Source organism: Chelonia mydas, chromosome 10 (assembly GCF_015237465.2).
Source record: "Chelonia mydas isolate rCheMyd1 chromosome 10, rCheMyd1.pri.v2, whole genome shotgun sequence".
In the NCBI taxonomy this organism is placed as follows: Eukaryota; Metazoa; Chordata; order Testudines; family Cheloniidae; genus Chelonia; species Chelonia mydas.
In genome coordinates this window covers 1,912,167-1,928,475 of record NC_051250.2, presented here as the reverse complement: position 1 = coordinate 1,928,475, position 16,309 = coordinate 1,912,167, and the positions used below count along the sequence as shown (strand labels likewise).

The 16,309-nt window shown below is 50.9% G+C and overlaps 1 protein-coding gene across 9 annotated transcripts in view; it reads left to right on the top strand.

Annotated features, from left to right (window-relative positions):
- The first annotated feature begins 1,698 nt into the window (after window positions 1-1,698).
- COG7 (component of oligomeric golgi complex 7) overlaps window positions 1,699-16,309 on the top strand; it is an 81,959-nt gene continuing 67,348 nt past the window's right edge. For 5 of the 9 annotated variants that reach the window (XM_043524391.1, XM_043524390.1, XM_043524392.1 and 2 more), the window contains exons 1-10: window positions 1,705-1,868; window positions 2,479-2,692; window positions 4,396-4,544; window positions 6,032-6,148; window positions 6,339-6,507; window positions 8,748-8,830; window positions 9,601-9,723; window positions 11,486-11,684; window positions 13,542-13,669; window positions 15,477-15,631. In XM_043524391.1, the coding sequence (XP_043380326.1) occupies window positions 1,827-1,868; window positions 2,479-2,692; window positions 4,396-4,544; window positions 6,032-6,148; window positions 6,339-6,507; window positions 8,748-8,830; window positions 9,601-9,723; window positions 11,486-11,684; window positions 13,542-13,669; window positions 15,477-15,631 (1,379 nt within the window). In that variant the 5' untranslated portion in view covers window positions 1,705-1,826. Of the gene's footprint in view, window positions 1,869-2,478; window positions 2,693-4,395; window positions 4,545-4,581; window positions 4,712-6,014; window positions 6,149-6,338; window positions 6,508-8,747; window positions 8,831-9,600; window positions 9,724-11,485; window positions 11,685-13,541; window positions 13,670-15,476; window positions 15,632-16,309 lie in introns of those variants that run through there. The other 4 variants (XM_037910364.2, XM_043524394.1, XM_037910365.1 and 1 more) reach the window with 4 other exon arrangements.

Here is a 16,309-nt window from a genome sequence, read left to right as displayed (position 1 = left end):
AAAGCCTTTGCCCACCACGGGCCGAGCGCGCAGCCCAGCGCGACAAGGGGGGCGAGGGACTCGCTTTGCTGGGACCAGGGTGGTCAAGGTCCTTCTCGCACAGAACCGGACACCCGGGTCCTGCCCCTCCCCTGAGGCCCCCCCGCATGCTGGGTGGGGAGGGGGCTCTGGGGGCAGGGGCGGGGGCTCCGGGAGGGGAGTTTGGGGGTGCAGGGGTCGGTTGCACTCTGGGCGGGGAGGGGGCGCTGGGGGCAGGGGCGGGGGCTCCGGGAGGGGAGTTTGGGGGTGCAGGGGTCGGTTGCACTCTGGGCGGGGAGGGGGCGCTGGGGGCAGGGGCTCCGGGAGGGGAGTTTGGGGGTGGGGGGCGGTTGCACTCTGGGCGGGGAGGGGGCGCTGGGGGCGGGGGCTCCGGGAGGGGAGTTTGGGGGTGGGGGGACGGTTGCACTCTGGGCGGGGAGGGGGTGCTGGGGGCAGGGGCGGGGGCTCCGGGAGGGGAGTTTGGGGGTGGGGGGCGGTTGCACTCTGGGCGGGGAGGGGGCGCTGGGGGCAGGGGCGGGGGCTCCGGGAGGGGAGTTTGGGGGTGGGGGGGCGGTTGCACTCTGGGCGGGGAGGGGGCGCTGGGGGCGGGGGCTCCGGGAGGGGAGTTTGGGGGTGGGGGGACGGTTGCACTCTGGGCGGGGAGGGGGCGCTGGGGGCGGGGCTCCGGGAGGGGAGTTTGGGGGTGGGGGGGCGGTTGCACTCTGGGCGGGGAGGGGGTGCTGGGGGCAGGGGCGGGGGCTCCGGGAGGGGAGTTTGGGGGTGGGGGGCGGTTGCACTCTGGGCGGGGAGGGGGCGCTGGGGGCGGGGCTCCGGGAGGGGAGTTTGGGGGTGGGGGGGGCGGTTGCACTCTGGGCGGGGAGGGGGCGCTGGGGGCGGGGGCTCCGGGAGGGGAGTTTGGGGGTGGGGGGGCGGTTGCACTCTGGGCGGGGAGGGGGCGCTGGGGGCGGGGCTCCGGGAGGGGAGTTTGGGGGTGGGGGGCGGTTGCACTCTGGGCGGGGAGGGGGCGCTGGGGGCGGGGCTCCGGGAGGGGAGTTTGGGGGTGGGGGGGCGGTTGCACTCTGGGCGGGGAGGGGGCGCTGGGGGCGGGGGCTCCGGGAGGGGAGTTTGGGGGTGGGGGGGCGGTTGCACTCTGGGCGGGGAGGGGGCGCTGGGGGCAGGGGCGGGGGCTCCGGGAGGGGAGTTTGGGGGTGGGGGGCGGTTGCACTCTGGGCGGGGAGGGGGCGCTGGGGGCGGGGGCTCCGGGAGGGGAGTTTGGGGGTGGGGGGGCGGTTGCACTCTGGGCGGGGAGGGGGCGCTGGGGGCAGGGGCGGGGGCTCCGGGAGGGGAGTTTGGGGGTGGGGGGGCGGTTGCACTCTGGGCGGGGAGGGGGCGCTGGGGGCAGGGGCGGGGGCTCTGGGAGGGGAGTTTGGGGGTGGGGGGCGGTTGCACTCTGGGCGGGGAGGGGGCGCTGGGGGCGGGGGCTCCGGGAGGGGAGTTTGGCGGGGGGGGGCGGTTGCCATGGCTCCCAGGAAGCAGCCACCAGGTCCCTGCAGCCCCGCACCCGGCGCCCGCTGGCTCCGCCCCTACAGCTCCCATTGGTCCTGGCCCCTGGCCAATGGGCGCGGCGGAACCCGGCCCCGGCCCCCGCTGGCCGCCAGCGCCGGTTGCTGAGCCGGGGGGCGGGCCCCAGCCCCAGCGCTGGGCCGCGACGGTGGCCGGGCGGGGCCGATCGCAGGGCCGCTGGGTACGGTGGCCGGCGGGGACCGGCACCTGGCGTTTCCCGGCAACCTCTGCGCCCTGGGTTGTTCATGACCCAACAAAGATGGCCGCCGCCGCCGCCTGGGGAGACGGTGAGTCTGGGGCGTCCCCTCCCGCAGAGCCGGCCTCCTGCTCCCTGGGGCCTTGCGTGGGCCGGGGGCGTCTGTCCCGGGTGGGGCCGCGCCGCCGTGACTCCAGCGCCCCCTCCCAGTTAGCCGGCCCAGGCGGGGCAGTGCGGGGCTCGGGCGGGGGGAGGGGGGGCGGCGAGAGCGGGCCCCCGTTGGGGGAGGGGGGGCGGCGAGAGCGGGCGGCCGGTGGGGCTCGGGCCGGGGGAGGGGGGCCGGCGAGACCAGGGGGTCGCGGGTCTCGGGCCGGGGCAGGGGGGCCGGCGAGACCAGGGGGTCGCGGGGCTCGGGCCGGGGGAGGGGAGGGCGGCGAGAGCAGGGGCCGTTGGGGGAGGGGGGCCGGTGAGACCAGGGGGTCGCGGGGCTCGGGCCGAGGCAGGGGGGCCGGCGAGACCAGGGGGTCGCGGGGCTCGGGCCGGGGGAGGAATGGGGGGCGGTGAGACCAGGGGGCCGCGGGGGGGGCAGCCTGTTGTGCGGCGCTGCCCCCGGGCAGAGCGGGGGCTGGCGAGAAGAGGGGGCCCCTGAGGTTGCGATCAGCCCCTCTGAGCGCTGCCCCCTCCCGCCCGCCCGCGGGTAGGAGCCCGGCTCTGAGCTTGGTGGCGGAGCGGCCCCGGCGCCCGGGATGGATTTCTCCAAGTTCCTGGCTGATGACTTCGAGGTGAAGCGCTGGGTGAACGGAGCCTTCCGGGCCGTGCAGCAGCAGGATGCCCCCGGCAAAGTGGACGCCCACGCAGCGACCTTGGTGATGAAGTTACAGCTCTTCATCCAGGAGGTCAACAATGCCGTGGAAGGTGCCGCCTTGTGTCTCCTTGCGCTTGGGAGCGGATGTTGTGACCGTGTGGGCAGGGGATGGTGCTCGCTGCCGCCAGGGCTGGTCCCAGTGTAGTGCAGCAAAGTGCTCTCCGTGGTACTGTGCTACTTGCGGTGTACGGAGCGTGCAAAAAACCAGAACATCACGCTGGGATGTCCGCTGTACGCTGCGCTGACATTGCTACATGTAGAATTGCACGTGTACTGTATCAGAGTAATAGCCGTGTTAGTCTGTATTCACAAAAAGAAAAGGAGGACTTGTGGCACCTTAGAGACCGTAGAGAAGTGAGCTGTAGCTCACGAAAGCTTATGCTCAAATAAACTGGTTAGTCTCTAAGGTGCCCCAAGTACTCCTTTTCTTTTTACGTGTACTGTAGTGCAAGTAACTGCTACCCGTAGGCATTTGCTACATCAGGTAGCAGCTTACTACAATAGTAGTTTCCTACAATCCATCACGTATCAGTAACTGCTACCAGTAGCACATTCCTACGCGGAGCAGTTTAATACAGTACACCGGCACCTGCTTTGCAAGCTTCCTCCTGGAGCGCTGCCAGCAGACACCCAGTGCTGAGTCGAACTGGTTGGCAATTTTCCCACCATTTTTCTCTCTCAAAAAACATTGATTCATGGAACCCCCAATTGCTTGTGAGATGGGGTCGGTTTTGACAAATCTCCCAATTTGAAAAATTGTAAATTATTTTTTGTAATTGTTGAAACATTCCATTTTGATATTTTTGAAACCAAAAAGTTTTGTTTTTAAATTTGAAACAACTTTTCATTTTAAAATGTTAATTTATACTAAAAAGAAGTTTTTCTTTAAAAAAAAAAAAAAAAAAAAAAAAGTCAATATTGAAATGAAATGTTTTGATTGACCTGACCCATTTTTGTGTGTGTTGGGTTTTTTTTAGATTATTAGTTTGAGGATTTTGACTTTTTGTGCTTGATTTGGAATAGGAAAAAAAATTGAAGTTTTGAAAACTCTTGCAGAATGAGAGAACCTTTTCCCGCTCACTTCTGTCCTGACCTGCAGCATCTTCTGGTATTCCAGCCCAATTATTCTCTCTTCTGCTTTCCTACCAATCCCCCCACCAGCATTGCTTTACATGCTTTGTCCTTCATATTATTTATATGTGATGATAGGCACTTGCCAAACTCTTGGAGGATTGTCCCTAATATGCAGCATGCCCTGCTATTCCAGATCTGGAAGATCTTATTAAATATACAGTAGAACCTCAGAGTTATGAACTAACCAGTCCACCACACACCTCATTTGGAACCAGAAGTATGCAATCAGGCAGCAACAGAGACACCGCCCCTCCCATCCCCCCTCCCCAAAAACCCCCAACCAAAAGCCAATACAGTACTGTGTTAAATGTAAACTAGTAAAAAACAAAAACAAAAAAGGAAAGCAGCTTTTTTCTTCTGCATAGGAAAGTTTGAAAGCTGTATTAAGTCAATGTTCAGTTGTAAACTTTTGAAAGAACAACCCTAACGCTTTGTTCCAAGTTCTGAACATTTCAGAGTTACGAAGAGCCTCCATTCCCGAGGTGTTTTGTAACTCTGAGGTTCTGCTGTAGCTTGAAGGCAGCAATGAAGACTTGTTGGACACCATGCTCCTTGCCAAGCTTCTTCTTCTGTGTGAGGGTTGAGTCCTTTGTCATTCCATTGCTATTTGTTTCTGCAGAAACAAGCCACCAGGCGCTCCAGAACATGCCCAGAGTCCTGCGGGATGTGGAAGCCTTGAAACAGGAGGCAACTTTCCTGAAGGAACAAATGGTCCTTGTTAAGGAGGACATTAAGAAATTTGAAGAGGACACAGCTCAGTCAATGCAGGTAACTTCTCTCATCACTAAATATTTGACTCTGATTTCCAGATTTGCTGTAGCTGCCAAAGTTACTGACGTTGAGTGAACTTGAAGACTGTCTGTTTCGGTTTGTGCAATTCCAGGGGGGCTCTGTTAGCTCTCTGCAGCAGCTTGAGCTCTGGTAGATGCTGACAGGTAAGGGAGCCTGATTTCCTGCTCTGATGTTGTGTCCTTTTAAAATTGCTACTGTGATCCTGTTACACTTCAGCAAGTTCTGAGGCTATGAGATCCTAGATGCAAGGAATCTCTATGCTTTTTTCAAGCAGAACAGTCACTGAAAACTCCTACAGCCTGGTAGCTTCTCTGAACTACAGTCTGATTGTACTAGGGTTCAGCAATTTGATACCCTGTGGGCTGCTTCAGATTTCTGGTACTTTTGTGAGGAAGTAAAAAGTTCTGGAGATGCTGACTTTCCTTATTGTGAATGAATGATCGCACTTATTGAATTGAAGAACTAATAGAAGTGTCTAGAGCAGGACGTAGCATGAGCAGGCACAATGCAAACTTCCCTACAGATTGTACCTTGGTTCTGGGCTGCAGCATCCCTGATATTAGAGTCCAAAGCCTCTTTTAAGCAGAGAATGATGCTGTATGGTGGTTTTGTGTGTGGACAGATGGAAGACTAGGTTGACATCCCGAAAAGCATTTTCCTTGTTAACTCAACCATGCATTGTGTGCTCAGAAGTGAAAAGCTTGTGCAGTACCCCCACCTCACCACCAAGGCATAGATGTTCGCAACCCAGAGTAGAGCTAGCTCTGATCAGACCTGTCAAGAGCTGATAACTCTCCTCATGTGAGTGATCCAACTTTCATGACAGGCAGCAAGATGCGAAAGCCTTGATTGTGTGAGCTTATTGGTGGTGGTGGTGTTGTGTTAATATCATGCTATAGAGTTGCTTTGCATTTTCCAGACAAAATGGACGCTGATTATATTGAATCCCGAATCCAAACCAGTTTATAGGTGTGCTTGTTTTCTTGTGAAATTTCAGGAGTGAGCTGCTCAAGCAGAGGGGTTGATGGTTTACCCACAGTACTGCAGATCTTTGGTGAACTGTTTTGCAAGTTGTTCCTGCAGCTTTGGCTGTCATCAGAGCCCAGCCCCCTTCCCCTCGGATCACATAGCCATATTATTGTTTAGAGTTGGGTGTTGACCCTGAATAAAAGCAACGTTCTTCATTATGTACTCAAATTTCTACTGATGATGCTCATCAGCTGGTTCAACTTTAAAATTGATTTAAATTTCTTCAGCTCTTTGGAGAGATTATCCACTTCTGTGTAAACCCCTAAAATTGATTTTAGCCAACTTCCTCCTGAAATTGTTATCACCCAGTTTCTTAAACGCAAATATAACAGAAATAACCCTCTCCTCCCCACCCCACCTTACTCCCCACCAAGTGAAGCAACTTGCACATTTGTCCCCAATTCTGATGGGCAGCAGTTTCATCTCTGTTTCAGGTTCTGGTGGAACTTGATCGAGTGAAATCCAGAATGCAGCTGGCTGCTGAGTCCCTCCAGGAAGCAGACAAGTGGAGCACACTGAGTGCAGATATTGAGGAAACTTTTAAAACACAAGTAGGTACCTGCTTGAAAAAGACAAAGGCATGAAAACTGTCAATTATAAAGAAACCAAATTTAAATAAGAGTCCTTTCAGATCACTTTTCAAAAGGAAATATGCCTCTGCTTCGCAGATGTCACTGTGGAGCTTAGGACTTGGCATTTTTGATATTGTGTTAACAAACCCCTAACTTCCTTTGGTGGCAGGATGTGTCTGTGATCTCTGCCAAGTTAACAAGTATGCAGAACAGCCTGGCGATGCTTGTGGACACTCCAGACTACTCTGAGAAATGTGTGCACCTAGAGGCTCTGAAGAACCGGCTAGAGGCCATGGCCAGCCCCCAGATTGTGGCCACCTTCAATGCTCAGTCCGTAGGTCAGTACGGCTCTGTTTCCCTTGTCTTCACCGTAGATGTATTTATATGTAGGTGCTGCCTTCATCAGGAGAGTGAGGCATGGTGCTCTGAATAGCATGCTTTCAGCCTCTTAGCTGTTGTTGGAGCCGCCTTTGCAGTGGACTGGCAGGTGGGGCAAGGTAGGGAGCAGGAGCACCATTCTGCCAAGCCTTGTACACCTCCCACCACCTCTCCTATTTAATATGTCCTTTCTTCATTTCTGTCTCTGTTCTTTTTTCTTTCTTGTCTTTTGCCCTCTGTTTCTGTTTGTCTTTTGGGGTTTGCTCACCAGAAAGCTAAATGCTGCCTGGGGTTGGGTGTGTATCCATTGGGTCTCTCTGGGGCTGGGTTATGTGCCCTTTCTTGGCAGAACCAAACAAAAAGATTTGGATGGGACAGCAGCCTGCAGCCCAGTACATGTTGGATGCTCCGATAGCCTGCAACCCTACTTTCCACCCCTGGATTTTTGGGTTTTTGGTCTGACCTTGCTCCCTTTCCCTACCATTACACAGTTTATTAGTATTTCAGTAGCACCTAGAGGCCTCCATAAGGATCATGCTGTTGTGCTGCACAAACACAGACTGAGACAGTCCATGCCCCAACGAGCTTATTTTCTAATTTAAGACAAGATGCAGTGAGTGAGACAAGCAGAGGGAGGAAGGAAAAGGTTGATATGAACGATTTATGTTTGTGTTCTCTTTCACACTCTTCCTCCTTTACTCCTCTCTTTGCCTTTCTCTTCTCATTTCCCTTCACTCTCTTTCTGGTTTTCCAGTCTATCACACTGACTCTGCTTCCTTAGGTTCTGCACCCATCTGTCTCAGTATGTGTGTCTATCTTGTTGCTGCTCTTGGGCTGTATGGCCCTTTTGCAGGCAGATGCAGGGGACCCAGTGATGTCTGAGAATGTTTTCTCCCACCTACAAGGAGAGAGCCTCATAGAAGTTGCATGATACTGTGATGAGTTCTTTAGGTATGCCATGTAGCTGTGGTAGGAAACTGACAGCAGGTGGCGCTTCTGTACTGGACATGGGTCCATTGCTTCTCTTAGTTATTCAAGATGTTCTGACTCACTTTGTGATAAATGCAGCCCTGAGTCTATTTTCTTTTTAATATTTCCTCCGGAGCAGCTGGCAAACACACTTTTTCTTTCTGTTGATAGTATTTCACATGTTCTGCTGAGTTCTTGCTTAGATCTGACCCTGTAGATAGGAACACAGGACAACAAATTTCAGAGTAGCAGCCGTGTTAGTCTGTATTCGCAAAAAGAAAAGGAGGACTTGTGGCACCTTAGAGACTAACAAATTCATTTGAGCATAAGCTTTCGTGAGCTACAGGTCACTTCATCGGATGCATCCTTCATTTCATCCGATGAAGTGAGCTGTAGCTCACGAAAGCTTATGCTCAAATGAATTTGTTAGTCTCTAAGGTGCCACAAGTCCTCCTTTTCTTTTTTTAGGACAACAAATGTGTCCCTGGGGTGGGGTGGTGGTGGTGGGAGGCACTGTTCTCTCCCTTGTACTGCTCTAGAGCAACCCTAGTTACTTGCTGTGTGTCAGATTTACAGGAAGCCACTTGGGCCCTGCCAGCAAACCAGAAACAAGTTCCTAAATACATCATTACTAACATCTCTGAACCCAGGTGTGTTTTGTAGACAAAGCCTTCCCCACTGCTCCAGTAATGCAAAGGGAGCAGGGAGACTTTCAGGTTGTGAGTAAGCGGTAGCTGGGTCATTTAGTCAAGGTGAAGAAACAACTAGTTGTGGTCCTGGCACCTGGGGGTGAGGAAGGCAAAACTGAGGAGTGCAGTTTGGATCTACTGACACGTTCTCTGGTCTGGAGGGCACTAGCTCTGTCTGAAAAAAGCATCATGTCTTTAGGGGACTCAGTACTATTACAGGGGGTCTGGAGTTAGAAATGTTTTCCCAAGGGAAGTTAAAAACATTTCCATCATCACTTTACCCACTCTGGAATTTCTGTGGCCATGGATTCAGAGGCAGCTGCCCTCCTAAGTGAAGGGAAAGGAACACAGGGAGGTCTTGTCACTTTCTTGACATATTGTGGTTCTACATCCCACACATACTGTATCCAGGCTCTTCTCCAAACTGAAGAGGATGGATTTTTCTGCTTAGTCCAGAAGACTTGTTTTGCTCAGGACAGTACCTCTGTCACACAAGTTAGGGGGGTGACCTGTTAACTAACGTTCTGTGTTGTTGTATTTAGACCAGGCAAAAGTGTTTGTGAAAGTCTTCACTGAAATTGATCGGATGCCCCAGCTCCTGGCTTATTACTACAAATGTCACAAGGTATCTAGTCTCTGTCATGGTCACATTTTAATTTGGGGGAGAGAAATGTGGAGTAGTTCCTTGGTTTAGCCTGTAGGGGGGGCTGCCACTCTGGTCATCTCACTTGTCCAATTTAAACTGAGGATGGCGCTTGTTCTCTTCCACGTTTCATCTGCGTGAATCTTTTCCTGGATGTGATTACTCCGCACATGGGGGTTTGGGGAATAACTCTCCACAGGAGTCTTCCTGTGCCTTCCTACAGCAGCTAGTAGGCCAAATGAAAAATGTAATTGTGCATCCCAAAGGGTTTCCCTCTGTGCCCTGAGAAGGTGTTTGGTTGTTGCTTTTTCCTTCCTTTATGATCTCTGGTTGTTATTAAACGTTATTATAACTTGCTGCTGCTGAATTATGGAAACTCTCTTCAGATGGGATTGGAATTCTGGATGGTTCATTGACCTTAACCTGATCCTCCAAAGCCCTATTAGCGGTGGGCCTTGTGAGGATTAGCTTCAGAGCTGGGGCCTGCCAAATATTTCAACTGTTATGGGGTGGTATTGGTTTCAGTCTCATTTATGAGCAAAATACCAAGGTTAATTAAATCTTTGTATAAGCCAAGAAGCCTTTAGCTTAACGTTTTAAAGTCTGAGTCCTCTTGGATGCTGAATGATTGCATGGCGGTACATTCAAATCTGAGGGGTGCTGCCTTTGTGTAGAAGCAGTTTCCCTAGGACATGTCTCTGAGTTAACAAGGCCCAATTCTGTAGCATGAGTGACTTTTATTACCCCTGCAGGTGCAGCTGGTGACAGTCTGGCAGGATCTTTGTCAAAGTGACTTAAGTTTAAATCGGCAGCTGACTGAACTATATGATACTCTGCTTGGAACATGGCACTCGCAACTCCAGTGGGTCATGCAGGTACTGCTACTGTCCGTTAACAACATCAGTGCAATGCATGGGAACACAGACTGCAAATTCCCATAAGGCTCAGAATAATTGATCAGCTCATGGTCTCATTTTGTGCCTCTTCACTAACGTCTTGGAGCTTGCTTTAGGGATCTAGCTCATCCGCTGCCACAGAAAGATTAAATGTTTGACTCAAGACCAGTGGCCGTATCGCTGCTGTTCAGACTGCTCTCTCTCTTTCATCTGTATCATACATGAAATCTCATTTGTCAGTGTTGCATTTTGTTCTGTTGTAAAACATTTGAAATACCTGAATTTCATTACCGCCTGACCTAGAGGAGGCCCTGGAGGGATTGCTTGACTGATTTGTGTGTGAATTCTTGGGGAACTTCTGCTGGAACCCCTCAGGACTGTGCAGTACCAAGAAAAGCATTTGAATTTGTAAATGCAGAGCTTACCATACTTATACCTGATCCCAAAAGGAGTTAACCTCTCTTCATTTAGCTTAACAAATTGTGTTGGACATTGTTGAGCCTGTCAGAGTTTTCACCCGTGAAGGGTAAGGGAGATTGTTATCTCCTGGGTATGAAGCTTGTAACAAGGGCTGAGTCCTTTTCTGCAAGGATACCCAGCTTTACCTTGAAATAATGGCTTTGGGTTTTTTTCCTGCATAACAATTAGTTGTGAATCACAGTTCAGATGCTGGCTTATTCACTAACATGTGCTCTAGGACCTGGTTATTGTGAGGGGCCTTGCCATGTGGACCAAAGCTCATGTCATCCAGGGCTTTTCTCCCTAGTCCTCCTGCACTGCTTGTGTTAGGAAAACCATTTTTTTCCCCCTGTTCTACTTGCTGTCCATGGTCTTACTGCTGCGAGTTGGATACTGGGGGTGTATGTTCTGGTACTGCAGTGCTGGGGGCCTAGAGAATAGCTGACCAGTCAGTCAAAAGTGGTGATGATAAAAGCTACTGCAAACCAAGATGAGGATGATGGATATGAATGTGAAGCTGGTGTTATGCTGATCTAAGGATAGCATTTGCCGGCTGGTTACATTCTCGCTGGGGCTAGAATGTAGTACTTCCCAACTCTCTCCTCAGTCCATCCTGACCCCCATTACCTAGCTGCTTATTCATGGGATTCTTTATCTCTTTCCTCATGTCTTTCAAAGGTACCTGTTTAAATTCTGTTTGAAGACACAGCAGGCTCTCGACCTTGTTGTTACTCTACTCCGTTGCCCACTATTTGCCTGTCCTCCTTTTGGATCCAGCCTCTGCTCAACCTCATAAATTCTCTGCTGCCTTAGATAAAGTGCGCTCCTCGGCTGGGCTCTTTAAGTGACAATGATTAACTCTGCTTTCATATCCTGAGTCAGCCTTTCCTGCATGCTCAGTCAGCAAGGTTCCAGAAATCTTACCTGGCCCTGCTTTTAGTCTGGTAACATTTGTGAGTTTCCAAATGCTGTGCTCCTATTCGTGTTAGTTGGGATTGCACATGCCCAGAGAGGATCCAGTGATCTGGCAGTTCCCTGAGTACAGTGTTCTCGATGTGCATACAGTTGCCTCTTAATGAACATAATTTAAATTTCATCTTTGGGGCAGTTTAGTCTCTTCTGCTTTATGCATTGCTTCTGGGGGCTTCTATATGGCTTCTGTTGACTAGGTCATTGTGCTGATTCCCTTGCTAAAGTGGTGGAGTGGGGGGCTCAGTTTACACAGAAGCAGTGGGCTGCTCCTGCTCACATGCTCCTGCTAACAGCTTCCTTGTTCGTGCAGGTTTTTAAGAACCCCCATGAAATTGTGACTGTGCTGCTGATCCAAACGCTCGGTGCCTTGGTGCCTTCAATCCCAGTCTGCCTCAGCACTGCAATGGAGAGGGCCAGCCAGGAAACCAGACTGAATAAGTTGCTGGAGCTGCATGACACCACAGCCCACTTTGCAAGAGGCTTGGAAGTAGCAATGCTGTCTAACTTAAGTAGGGACTGTTGTTTCAAATATTCCCAGACTTTATGGTGTATTTTGGTGTAACTCTGTACAGCCTTTGGGTTCTGTGGTTTGCGTTTTGTTTTTCATGGAAGCTGCTACAACAATGTAAGGGATCTGGATTTCATCCGCAGTGTTTGCTGTTTACATAATGTTTGTACTAAAATGTATGTTTAATTTATCCCAAATATATTGACACAGTCCTGGCTGTGTTTACTGAAGCAGAGCTATGTTGATGCTACCTTGTGAAGAGAATACTTAGCACTTTCCTTTTACAACATTTGGGTGGGTGAATTGCAACATCCCTGTAAGGTGGATCAGTTTTATTCCTGTCTCATAAATGGGGAAATGGAGTCAGAGGATACTTGACTTGTCTGAGATCACATGGCAATAAAAGCTCAGGAGTTCTTGATTTAGACCGCGCCTCTCTTAACAAGTTCTCCTGATCGTTTGCTTTCTCAAATGTTGCAAGGGAAAGTTTGCCAAAATGGTTTTCACTGGAATGTAAAAAAATTGTGGAAACCGTTCTGTTGGTCTTAGGTTTTATGAAAACCATGTTTTAACCAAATTAAATTGCTGGGTCAAATTTTTTTTATTTAAGTGTGCTTTTGTTTAGTGCCTAAAGTGTGCTGTTCAGAACAAAGTAAAGACCTCTCCCTGCCCTAAAGCATTTGCAGTTCAATTTTAGACAGAAATCCATGAGCAGTTGATGCGAACCATTGGAGGTAAGGGAGGGAGGAAGGTGAGTTGACAGTAATGAGACCATCTGATTATATAGGCTCAGCACAGTTTTAATTTATGAACCTTTATAGGTTTATCTTAATTTGTCACCGTGTCCCTTCAAAGAGAGCGTTCAGGAAAATCACATGTTAAGGTTGATGGGTTATCTTTAACGCTGCATTTCCTGCCTGTGTTTGCTTTGCATCATACCTCTCAGTTATTTAAACCCAGTTTTAGTAGATTACATTTAATGACTGTGCCATTCTAGGAAGCATGGCTATTGTCCTGTGCTTGTGTTCTGCTTTTCATTGGAAGTCCTTGTGCACTCTTAGCAAACACTTGCCACATACTGGTCTGGCTTAATTGGGGTAGGTAATAAATACCGTAGACCCTCTATAGAAGGAACTTGGAGAGAAGAGGCGGAAGTTTGTAAGATGAGAGAATAGGAAACCAGTTACTGAACAGTTGGGAATAAAAGTTGCATTCTTTATTTGCATATTACCCTGCAACAAGGTGGCGTGCTCTAAAAGCAACATGCAAAAGCAGAAGCATCCCAGGAATGCGGGAGCTGGGTGACTAAGCAGATTGTCAGTGGGGCGTTAGGTCAACTGGTTCACTTTCAGGCCAGGTTGGGAGTGACTGTGGCTGTGTAGTAGTCTACATGAAATGAGTTGGCATCATTTATTTTAGGTATGGATGAAGACTGTGTAGTTTCCTTTTAGAATCTTTGATGGGACATAAAATGAGACTATACTCTCTTTAGGCAGGCACAGTTCAGACAGATTCCTTACTTGATTGTGCAGGCTGGGGATGGGTGATAGATAGCTGGCTGGAAGACTTGTGGTCCCAGATTATTCTCTAGCAGCCAGGAATATTCTTAATAATTTCCTGCTGTGCTTGTTGAAATAGAATACCTGGGTATTAAGGAGCCAATAGTGATGATATTCCCATTTGTTTAAAAAGTCTGCAGCTCAGCTTTAAAGGTGCTAGGCAAAGTCCCAAGGTATATGCGCACATGGTAGTGGCTGTCAATAGGCACAACTCTTTGAAAGAGCCTAACATGCTGCTTTAAGGCCACCTTTTAGCAGTTCATTTACTTTTTTGTACACTCACTTCTGATTCCTTATAGATGAGCATAACCTGGTAAAAGTGATGGAACTGGTGGAAGTAGTGTATGGTCCATATAAGCCCTACCAGCTGCGGTATGGAGACCTGGAAGAAGAAAACCTCCTCATCCAGATCAGTGCAGTGCCCTTGGTAATGTAATGTATTCTGCTCCATCTGTACAGTGGTAGTCAGCAGGTGATTGGAGGCTGATATTTATGAGTAGTCTAAAGCATCTTTGTCAGGGTGGTTGGACCCTAGATTTTGGCTAGCATTTTCCATTTGCAATTTCCTTTGATTTCTTTCTTTTTAATTAAATATTGCTTTTTTCACTTAAGTTGCTGCAATTAATTTTATAACTTTGCCTGCTCCTGGGCAATCAGTAACTGGTGCTTCATGCATCTGATGTAGGGGAAACCTTTGGGATAAGCAGACAACCTCTTGGACGCTTAAGCAGACTATTAGAAGCAAGGAAGAAAACCTCTGAGTTTGCCTTGTGTCTTTTAACCTTTTGCAAATGTGTCCTTCAGTCAGAATGAGTGGAGGTGGAGTATTGTGCTAGGCACTGTACAGACTAGAAGACAGTCCCTGCCCCACATTCTTGTGCTGCAAGTGGCTATACCAAACCACTGCAGGGAGGATGGCGTAACAATGACAAATGGTTACATAGACTAGCTATGTGCGTTCCTGCCTCCTCTGTTGTTTTCTTACCATAGACTGAGTGGGTGGGGGAGGGAATTTCCTGTAGAAGTGTTGGGCCGGCGTTAGGAGGTGGCAAGTAGGGCGGTTGCCTGGAGCCCTATGCCACAGAGGGCCCTGCAAAGCCAAGTTACGTGCTTCAGCCCAGGGTAGTGGGGCTCGGACTCCAGCTTAGTAGGGGGCTCACCATTTTTTGTTTGTTTTTTTTTGAAGTCCAAAGGGGGTCGCCAGCAAAAAAAAAAAAAAAAAAAAAGGTCGAGGAACACTGTCCTATAGGAAGGTTAGGTCAGTGTGTCTTGTCTAGAGGCAGTGATGAGATAGGAGAGGGCAATCTGAATTTTATGTGCTATCACTGTGTAGGACAGAGGTGGGCAAACTACGGCACGCGGGCCACATCCGGCCCACGGGACCATCCTGCCCGGCCCCTGAGCTCCCGGCTGGGGAGGCTAGTCCCTGGCCCCTCTCCCGGCAGTGACGCCACTACACCGCCTGCACTCTGGCCCGTCACTCCTGCCGGGCAGGGCGGGCGGCGTGGCTGGCTCTGGCGGGGCTGTGAGCTCCGGCTGCTCTGAGCAGCATGGTAAGGGGGTAGGGGGTCCCGGAGGGCAGTCAGGGGACAGGGAGCAGGGGGTGGTTGGATGGGGCGGAGGTTCTGGAGGGGGCTGTCAGGGGATGGGGAGCAGGGGGGTTGGATAGGGGATGGGGTCTCGGGGGACCTGTCAGGGGGTGGGGGGGGTGGATAGGGGTCCGGGGGCACTCAGGGGACGGGGAGCAGGGGGGGTTGGATGCGGGTGGGGTCCTGGGGGGGTGGTTAGGGGCGGGGGGCCCAGGAGGGGGCGGTCAGGGGACAAGGAGCAGGGGGGGTTGGATGGGTTGGCGGTTCTGAGGGGGGCAGTCACGGTGCGGGAAGTGGGAGGGGGTGGATGGGGGTGGGGGCCAGGCTGTTTGGGGAGGCACAGTCTTCCCTACCTGGCCCTCCATACAGTTTCGCAACTCCGATGTGGCCCTCGGGCCAAAAAGTTTTCCCACCCCTGGTGTAGGAGGATGAAAACAAAGGAGACTGTTAGCCCTCAGTGCACTCCACGAGACAATTAGATGTTGACGGGAAGGTATGCCTGTTGGGTTAAATATCCTCCTTCCCCATCTGAGTGTTACAGCAACTACAGTGTTAGCTACAGAAAGCCCTGGTACAATGTGGTTACTGCAGGGACACTTGCTGAAGGAGGGTTGGGATCAACCAGTGTATTTTTTTGTTCTCCAGGAGCATTGGGAAGTAATTGACTGTGTCCAGGAACTGAACCACTCAGTGAACAAACTCTTCAGTCTGGCTGCTGGAGCCATTGACAACTGCGTTAAACTCACCGATGGGCTGGGGGTGTGCGGGCTGCTCAAGGCACTGAAAGCTCTGTTCAAAAAGTAAAGCATTTTCTGTCTTTCTAATACACTTATCCCAGGCGAGTGAGCAAGTGTCCAAGAGGTGGCTCTGAATGCAATGGGGGGGGGGAGACCCTGAGGACATTGTGGTTTGTGATATTGTCACGTTTCTATAGACACAGCTAGTGTTTAGCATAATCCCTTCCCTTGTGATCTGCCACTCAGCTCATCAATAAAGATCCCTCAACTTGTGGCTTTTCATGAAAAGTGGAAGTTAAACATGATTGGAGGTAAAGCTCCTCATAGCCACAGTATGCCTGAATTTTCATTGATAAAGTGCCTAAAAGCACTTCTGGGAAAGAACCACTTCTGGGAGGGCCTAATAGAAGAGAGGCATGGTAGGCTGGTGAACATAACCCTCAGTGGGAAACATGTACGGTGCACAAGTGACCTCCCCCGTACAGTATTTGCTGCATAGCTTCCCTGTAGAATAACGAGGGGCACTAATTAGAGGCAATGTATTTTTTCCCCTATTAAATCTATCACATACTCCCATTTAAGACAGCATTCCAGTACGGATTTCCCCTACTTATCCTTTTTTCCCTGGGCCAAGGCAGCTGCTAACCCTGCATAAATGAAGTCTTAGCATCAGTGCACTATTGGCTCTGTGGGGAGAGGCCTATTCCGTGAGTAGGGGAAAGCAGAGCACTGCTCTTTGGT